The following is a 9188-nucleotide window of genomic DNA, read 5'->3' on the forward strand; positions in this document are numbered from 1 at the left end:
ATTATCAACGGGTGTTATGACCAAGAACAAGATAAAAATTAAAGGGGAAATTTACCCAATAATAACAAAAGGTGCCTCCACAGATTGACACGATCTAGTTATGAGTTTCATTTGATATTAATGGGCATTATGACCAAGAACAAAAATAAAACTAAGCTCCCGTTTGGCCATAAAATTTTGATAAATTTTGAAAATAAATCTTCAAATCTCAAATTCTGGCTCAAACATGTTTTTTGGCCAAGATCTATGTTTTGGCCTTTTCAGAACTTTTAAAAACTGCCCCAAACTTTTGTATTTTATAAAAAGCCCCATCTATTTATGACCCAATTAATTCCATATACCATGTTCCCCGGTCATCTAATCGGAATGCATGCTCGTCGTGATGAGAATGCTCCTACAATGTGGGAAGAATATATTAAAGAGTAGCTAGTTACTACAGTTGTTCTTTTTTTCTTGCACGAATGGATCTGTGCATTGCAATTTGAATTGTAATAGCTAGTAGATATGTTATTAGCAGTTATTAAAATATCAAATTCTGCATAATTTGGGGTTAATAAGTATGTATATTTTGTATGATTGGGTATTCTTGATAGTTTTTAGAACTTATGAGTATCAGTAATTTTCATGTCTTCCAAAATAAAATATTGAAATATGTTTTGAAAAATTATGACCAAACACATTTTCAAAACTTAAAAAACTTCGCCCAAATCAAATTTATCATTTTTTTTTTTTTTTGAGAATCTATGGCCAAACCTATAGCTAAAAGAGAAATTTATCCAGTAATAATAAAAATGCCTAGAATATAATTTTATTTAGAACCATTTTATATTAGATCCACCTGCTCAAAACGAAAGCTGTTTTTCATCAACCTTTTTCTCAGTACTATATAACAGTTGCTAAAAAAAGTAAAAAACATCCATGGATCCTTCAGAAAATAATAATCCTCAATCTTTACCTTATATTACCAGTAACAATCCTCTTCAATTCACCATTCACTTGCCCAATTCAAACCCTAGTTCTACTCCCAATTTCACTTCAATTCCAAACCCTAACCCTAACCCTAACCCGAATTCTGATTCAATATCAGATCAGCTTCTTTCGTTATCAATTCCAAGCAAAAGGAGAAGAGGTAGGCCTCGAATTACGACGTCGTCTTTGGACCAGGTATATCACAATTTCCCTATTTCCTAAAATGTTTTATATCCTGTTTGGCCAAGCTTTTTAGAGGCCAAAAGTGCTTATTTTTGCAAAAAGTTGCTTATTCTTAAAAAGTGAGATTGTTGGCCAAGTTTTTGGGAGAAAATAGTCGTAGAAGCTGTTTTTTTTTTTTTTTACTCCTTTCGACCCAAAATAAGTGTCGCTTTAACAAACAAAATTTGCCCCAAAATAACTGTGGCTTTAGGAATTCAAGACAAAAAGAGTATTCCATACGTCCATCTTACTATATCACCCCTAATTATTACTAAATCATCTAACGGTTGAAATCAATCAAACAATACTTTAAAAGTTGTGTACCATTAACAATTCCTTGAAGTTTCCAACCCAATAATTAATAGTCAGGGTAAAACATATATGAAATGGTGAATTATCTCTTGATTTTCCAAACCGGACAAGTAAGAATGAACATCTATTTTTAGTGCAGAGGACAAGCAAAGTTGGACGGAGGGAGTAATTGTTTCCAACTATACCCTTATATTAAAGAACTACTTCTTAAAAGTGCTCAGTTCTCAAGAAACATTGGCAAACTATACAACTACAGTATAGCTCAAGAAACATCTAATAAATAGGGGTAACTTGGTAAACTATACAACAACAGTATAGCCCGTGTAATCCCACAAGTGGGATCTGAGGAGGGTTGTATGTACATAGACCTTACCCCTAGCTTGGGAAACTATACATTATATTTATTATTTTTCTAAATGGGCTTGAAGTGAACTAAAGCGACACTTATTTTGGGGTAGAGGGAGTAGAAGCAAAAAGAGAAAAGTACCTTTCCCCAAAAAATACTGTTTTTGAAAAGCATTTTTGAGAATACACTTGGAAGCACTTTTTGAAAGCTAGGCTAAACACTAATTGCGCCTAAAAGTGCTTTTTAAATTGATTAACACAAAATGCTTCTCGCCGAAAGTACTTTTTACTTTTGAAAAAAAAGCACTTAACTTTTCTGACACCTCTAGCTTCGAATTCCGAAGGTCTAAAGGATCGTTAGGCCACTATTTCATTCAAAAAAAGTTCTGATTTTAGAAGCTTGGCCAAACAGGCTATTAATCAGTTATAACTGTAATGACAATATACAATACCCATCTTCATTATCAGTTCCTTCTTCTGTCCAGTTTAGCAAAACCCTTGTGGACAATTCGAATCTTGTGCGTAATTTGACTGCTAGAACAGTTACTGCTTCTGATGAGATTATTGTAATTAACAAAGAGGCAACGACTGAGGCGTTAATTGCTTTAACTGCTGGGTTTCCGGCTGACTCTTTGACTGACGAGGAAATCGAGGCTGGGGTTGTTTCTGTAGTGGGTGGTATCGAGCAGGTTAATTACATTCTAATTAGAAACCATATAATTACCAAATGGCGCGAAAATGTATCGACTTGGATAACGAAAGAGATGTTTGTTGACGTTATACCTAAGCATTGTAGTGCTCTGCTGGATTCTGCTTATAACTATGTGTTATCACGTGGGTATATTAATTTTGGAGTTGCTCCGGCCATTAAGGATAAGATTCCAGCTGAGCGGAGTAAGCCTAGTGTGATCATTATTGGGGCAGGACTTGCGGGGTTGGCTGCGGCGAGGCAGTTGATGTTGTTTGGGTTTAAGGTTACAGTTTTGGAGGGAAGAAAGCGTGCGGGTGGAAGAGTGTACACTAAAAAGATGGAAGGTGGGAATAAGGTGGCTGCTGCTGATCTAGGAGGGAGTGTGTTGACGGGTACGCTTGGGAACCCGCTAGGTCTTTTGGCACGGCAGCTCTCTTACATACTTCACAAGGTCAGAGACAAATGCCCTCTTTATCGTGTCGATGGGAAGCCAGTTGATCAAGATTTAGATCACAAGGTGGAGGTAGCTTATAACCTACTTTTGGAGAAGGCAAGCAAGCTCAGGCAGTTAATGGGAGAAGTTTCTCAGGATGTTTCTCTTGGAGCAGCATTGGAGACTTTCCGTCAGGATTATGAGGATTCCGTGAATGAAGAGGAGATGGGTTTGTTTAATTGGCATCTCGCAAATCTGGAATATGCAAATGCAGGTCTGATTTCTAAGCTTTCCTTAGCATTTTGGGACCAAGATGACCCTTTTGACATGGGAGGGGATCATTGCTTCCTGCCTGGAGGAAATGGAAAAATAGTTCAGGCATTAGCCGAAAATGTACCTATTCTTTATGAAAAAATTGTGCATACCATTCGTTATGGTAGTGATGGAGTACAGGTTGCCGCTGGGGGCCAAGTATTTGAAGGAGATATGGCACTGTGCACTGTTCCGCTTGGAGTTTTAAAAGGTGGTTCTATGAAGTTCATTCCAGAGTTGCCTCAGCGGAAGCTTGACGGAATAAAAAGATTGGGATTTGGATTGTTAAATAAAGTTGCAATGCTTTTCCCGTATGTCTTCTGGGGCGCTGATCTCGATACCTTTGGACATCTTACTGATAATTCTAGTAGCAGGGGTGAATTCTTTCTGTTTTATAGCTATGCAACTGTTGCTGGTGGTCCCTTATTGTTAGCTCTAGTTGCTGGAGAAGCTGCGCACAAGTTTGAGACCATGCCCCCGACTGATGCAGTGACAAAAGTTCTTCAAATTCTAAAAGGTAAAATGCAGTTTTTGTTGCAACTGACTTCTATAATTTTGAAATTTAATTTCTCATTCTGTTGTATAAGATATCATTCAGCATAGTAAAAAGAAGAAAAAACAATAATTTGGTGAGCAGAAAAATTAAATTTTCTCAAGGAGATAATGGCATTTTCTCTTGGTTGTCTTGGTTAGAAGAGATAGAACGAGTAACAGTGACATGACTTTTTTATGATCAATGCTCTCAGTTTTGAATCATTTATCTCACTAGGTTGATACTTTAGAAAAGGTGGACTATGAATCAGTGCCGAATAATCCTTTAGTTTTTTACCCGCAAGGGTGGCCGAGTTGGTTGAGCAAGTAATCTCCCAAATGGGGGGTCTCAGGTTTGAACCCCCTGCATGCTTTCTCGGTCGAGCTTGTCGCACAGGCTTGGCTAGTGCGGTTTACCTCTCTTGTGTGGTTTGCAAACCACACAGGCTATTACACTGGAGCAGGGTTTACCTTGTGCACACCCGAAGAGTAGTGGGTGCGGGTTCCTTTGTGAAACACATGTATTCTAAAACTAGTAATTATATAAATGTATGGCAGGGGAGATGTCTCTCTTTGAGGGAGACAAACTTGAAGAGAAAGTAGGAATATAGGGTTTTCTTCAGTACATATCAACTTCTTATGTTCATCCAACCAACCCAGAAGAAGGCTAGTGTTTATTTTTTCCTTGTAATTATTGTTAGTAGACATGCCTTATAGTAACGTTTATAATGAAAAAAAGTTGGGCCACATCCCTCTTTCCCAAAAGAAGGCATCCCTCTTTCCCAAAAGAAGGAATTATTTTGATGTGAAAAAGGAAAACGTGGGGGCGAGGAGGGTGAAAAGCTTACTCTTTTTCCTTCTTCATCTTGACTCTACTATCTGCTTTAGTTAATCTATCTTCAGTATTTTGCATTTGATAGAAATATGTGGTTGTGTATCTCTGTATATCAGTAAAGATAAAATACTCTTGTTACATGGAGCTTGGGGTTCTTGATTCTGATATAGTAATGAGAATTGCGACATTGGTATCAGGTATATATGAACCACAAGGAATTGAAGTGCCAGAGCCCATCCAAACTGTCTGTACAAGATGGGGAAGTGATCCTTTCAGCTTGGGTTCTTACTCTAATGTTGCAGTCGGGGCATCAGGAGATGACTATGATATTTTAGCAGAAAGTGTGGGCGATGGCAGACTTTTCTTTGCTGGTGAGGCCACAAATAGGCGATATCCAGCCACTATGCACGGAGCTTTTCTTAGTGGGCTTAGAGAAGCTGCGAACATTGCTCACCATGCTAAGGTTAGAACCATGAGTTTGAAGGTTGAGAAAAAACCATCAAAGAGCGCTTATTCTTATGCTTGTGTTCTGGACGACTTATTTAGGGAGCCAGACGTGGAATTTGGTAGTTTTTCTATAATTTTTTCTAAAAAAAGTTCTGATCTCGAGTCACCAGCTATTTTGAGGGTAACTTTCAGTGGGCCCCAAGCACGGAATCATGATGGGATAAGGCCTGATCGACATCTTTCTAATAAATTACTCTTTCAGCAGCTTCAGTCCCATTTTAATAACCAGCATGAGCTTCATGTTTATGCCTTGCTAACCAAGCAACAAGCCCTTGACCTCAGGGAGGTCAGAGGCGGTGACGAGATGAGGCTGAATTTCCTTTCTGAGAAGCTTGGGGTGAAACTGATTGGAAGAAAAGGCTTGGGTCCAAATATTGATTCTATAATTGCTTCAATTAAGGCTGATAGGGGAAAGCGCAAACCTGGGTCCAGATCTCTTACGCTTAAATCTGGTATGTCATCCTTTCGCTTTCTACACATACATACTGATATATATATATATATTTCTATTTCGATCTTCCTATTGAGAGAGGAAAGTGCAAGTAGCTTCATTTATTCCTTTTTAGAAACCGTGGCCTGTATTAGTTTAAGTCTAAAGAATTTTCCTTCTTAAACAGGTGTCACGAAGTCAAAAGGCACCACTCTCAAGCGAAAAATAGTTAGGTATGAGCGCCCACCCTCTTTCCCTTTCCCCTTCATCTCTTTGTCTCTCGAGCTAGTTCTTTTTTTTTTTGTTTGTTTGTTTGTTGGGAGTGAATCTCAGCCTTTTCTTGTTCCTTGTTATGATTTTTTTTCAGAAAGGCTAAAGTTGTAAGCGGAGGCAATCGAACCACCTCTTCCCCTGCTGCTATCAGCAGGATTAAAGCAGTTGGCAGCACCAGTACCGCGAACTCTCCAACAAATGTAGATTTGGAGCCTAAACCAGTTTGCACTATTGGATCTGTAGCTTCTCCAAGTTTGAATATTGGTGTAAATGACAACATGGGATCAAAATCAGTGGCCAGTAGTTCTGTGTATGTACTTCCCAATGCAAGCATTGGTGATAAGTTTGAGGGTAATAGTGGTAGTTCTACCCCTCCAATTTTGGATGCTGGAGGAAACACAGGAAGCAATGGTAATGCGCCTAGTTATCCCAGGAGTATATATGATGATAGCACGAATACATGTGCTCCGCCTTCTAGTGGAAATTCAGCTAGTTAGAATACATCGTGTATATTATGGTAGCTGACACTTTGCTTTGCTCGCCCGTTATGAGGTAATTTATCTTTATGCCATTTCCCCATTATGCTCCTTAGATTCTGTTTGGATGCATTTTTCTATAAAAACTTCTGTTATGGCATTTTATGTTCTGTTGTTGTCTTCTCCTTGTTACAGCAAACTAGCAAATGTAGAATGTACTACTGAACTATCAAGAACTACTTAAATTTCTTTAAGGTTCCTGTAAAAGTAGTTGTCGTGTTGACGAAACTGCAATTTAACATGTATCTTATTATTGACCTTTATGTGGTGGCTTTGCAGGTGTTAGGGATTTGGAAACCGTGATGCAACTGGCAATTAGTTCCCCAATTTGCCGTTCTAGTTGCCAATTTCTTGGAGCAATTCTATGTTATTATCTCAAAGAGGGGAATATATTGTTTTTATATGTAGGAGCAGTAGTACTTTACTATAGAAAGAAAGCACTAGTGTAAAGAAAGTAGTTAGCTTTTGAATCAGCCCAGATAATGGCTGTCTTACAGGTACAAGTCGTGTTACTGACTTTATTGTCGCATAAGTTTCTTCTCGCGATATCTCAAATTGTTTATAAGGCGTGTGGATAATATTTAGTTGAAGTTGAAATAAAAAAAATTTAGTTAGATAATTGAAATAGAGTATTTGGAAGTTGAAGTTGTGTTTGTACACTAATTCACTTTTAAAAAAAAATTAATGTTTTGTGAGTGAAAATCATTATTTCACTTGAAATACTTTTCAAATCAGTTTTTCAAACAAAAAATTAGTTGTGACCGAGAAAATTGAAACAAAAATCTAGAAGTCGAAAAGAACATTTATTATATTTCTAATGTCACCATAAAAGAAAAGAAAAAATAAGTTTTGTATTAATCTAAAAGATCTGAAAATGGTATTTACGACCTTTTTAATGCGATCATAAAACAAGATAATGAGCTTTTTGGTCCATGAAAAAGTTTTATACTTTTTTAACCTGCTAACTCGAAAATTGAAATGAAAAATTCAAAAACTTAAAAAGATGATTTATTGCACTCCTAATTAGTGGGCGTTTGACCATAAAAATTATTCACTTTTTTTCCGGAGTTGTATTTCAAAATACCAAAAACAAGAAAAACTTATTTTTCAAATTTTTTTCACTTTTTTATACTACATTTCATCAAAAAATTACAATTTCAAAAATTATGGCCAAACACAATTCCAACTCCAACTTAAATTTTTTTAAAGAAAGTGAAAAAGTTTTTGATATTTATGGCCAAACGGTACCTTAATGTCATCATGCAAAGAAATATGGAACTTCCTTTATTAATAATTTAAAAAAAGGCTAACTAATGATTACAAGGGAATAGTGAAGTTTTAAAACAATAATTTTAACTTTTTGACAAAGATGATAGTTTCCTGTAAGTGAAAAACGTATGTCAGATAACAAAAATTAATTGTAACTAGAGATATATTGAAATAAGAAATTGAAAGGAAATTTATTTCATCTCTAATATTCTCTTATATAAGAAGCAACAGTGAGGAGCTCCACGTCTCTGTTTCATGGTCTTTCAAAGTAAATTGACCGTTTTGCGCTTCATATTTAAATTTATCTCATTGGTTCTCTTTGTATAATTTGGTAAATATTTCAAACTTTTGTGGCCTTTATATACCCTCGGGGATAAGAAGTTGTTCATGCTTGCCAAGATGAGAGAGAGGAAGACACGTGACCTGGATCAAGTAAAGTGCATCAAGGACGAGGATGGCAAAGTGTTGGTGGAGAAAGCTCTCATTAGACGGAGATGACAGTCATACTTCCATAAACTCTTGAACGAAGAAGGGGACAGAGACATTTTGTTGGGAGATTTAGAGTACTCTGAGAGGCATCGCGATTGTGGTTATTGTAGGAGTATAAGGGTTGACGAGGTTAAGGGTGTTGTTCATAGGATGTGCAGGGGAAGAGCGACCGGACCCGACGAGATTCCTGGGGAATTTTGGAAGAGTGCAGGCAGGGCAGGCTTGGAGTGGCTGACTGGGTTGTTTAATGTCATTTTTAAGACGGCGAAGATGCCCGAAGAATGGAGGTGGAGTACAATGATTTCTTTGTACAAGAACAAGGGCGACATTCAAAGCTCCAACAACTATAGAGGTATCAAGCTGCTAAGCCACACTATGAAAGTGTGGGAAAGAGTGGTAGAGATGAAGGTGAGAAGAGGCGTGTCTATTTCTAAGAACCAGTTCGGATTCATGTCGGGGCATTCTACTACTGAAGCCATTCATATTATTAGGAGATTGGTGGAGCAGTATAGAGAGCGGAATAGGGACTTACACATGGTATTCATCGACCTAGAGAAAGCTTACGATAAAGTGCCGAGAGATGTTCTGTGGAGATGCTTGGAGGCTAAAGGTGTACCTGTGGCATACATTAGAGCGATCAAGGGCATGTATGATGGAGCCAAGACCAGGGTAAGAACTATAAGAGGAGACTGGGAACACTTTCCAGTTCTGATGGGTTTGCATCAGGGATCAGCTCTTAGCCCATTTTTATTTGCCTTTGGTGATAGATGGATAGACGCGACAAATTCAAGGTGAGGTGCCATGGTGTATGTTGTTCGCAGATGACACAGTCTTGATTGACGAGACTCGTAGCGGAGTTAACTCTAAGCTAGAGGATTGAAGATAAACGTTAAAGTCTAAAGGTTTCAAGTTGAGTAGGACCAAGACGGAGTACTTAGAGTGCAGGTTCAGTGGCGTACCTCAGGAGGCTGACGTGGAAGTGAAGCTTGGTACCCAGGTCATCCAAAAGAAAGGAAGTTTCAAGTATCTTGGGT

The 9188-nt window shown here is 37.7% G+C and overlaps 1 protein-coding gene across 1 annotated transcript; it reads left to right on the plus strand.

Annotated features, from left to right (window-relative positions):
• The first annotated feature begins 827 nt into the window (after nucleotides 1-827).
• Nucleotides 828-7021, plus strand: LOC132613584 (protein FLOWERING LOCUS D). The gene is made up of 6 exons (XM_060327657.1): nucleotides 828-1164; nucleotides 2334-3801; nucleotides 4848-5609; nucleotides 5775-5820; nucleotides 5955-6412; nucleotides 6676-7021. Exons 1-5 carry the CDS (start codon nucleotides 919-921, stop codon nucleotides 6355-6357), a joined length of 2925 nt encoding a protein of 974 aa, XP_060183640.1. The 5' UTR covers nucleotides 828-918; the 3' UTR covers nucleotides 6358-6412; nucleotides 6676-7021.
• Nucleotides 7022-9188: the final 2167 nt, after the last annotated feature.

The sequence above is a fragment of the Lycium barbarum genome, chromosome 10 (assembly GCF_019175385.1).
Source record: "Lycium barbarum isolate Lr01 chromosome 10, ASM1917538v2, whole genome shotgun sequence".
Lineage (NCBI taxonomy): Eukaryota > Viridiplantae > Streptophyta > Magnoliopsida > Solanales > Solanaceae > Lycium > Lycium barbarum.

What these genes read in the sequence shown, in the direction of transcription:
- LOC132613584 (XM_060327657.1), top strand. Translation starts at nt 919, where the DNA reads ATGGATCCTTCAGAAAATAATAATCCTCAATCTTTACCTTATATTACC. An exon ending in AGTTCTTCAAATTCTAAAAG is followed by an intron (nt 3,802 to 4,847) that starts GTAAAATGCAGT and finishes CATTGGTATCAG; the next exon opens with GTATATATGAACCACAAGGA. An exon ending in CTCAAGCGAAAAATAGTTAG is followed by an intron (nt 5,821 to 5,954) that starts GTATGAGCGCCC and finishes ATTTTTTTTCAG; the next exon opens with AAAGGCTAAAGTTGTAAGCG.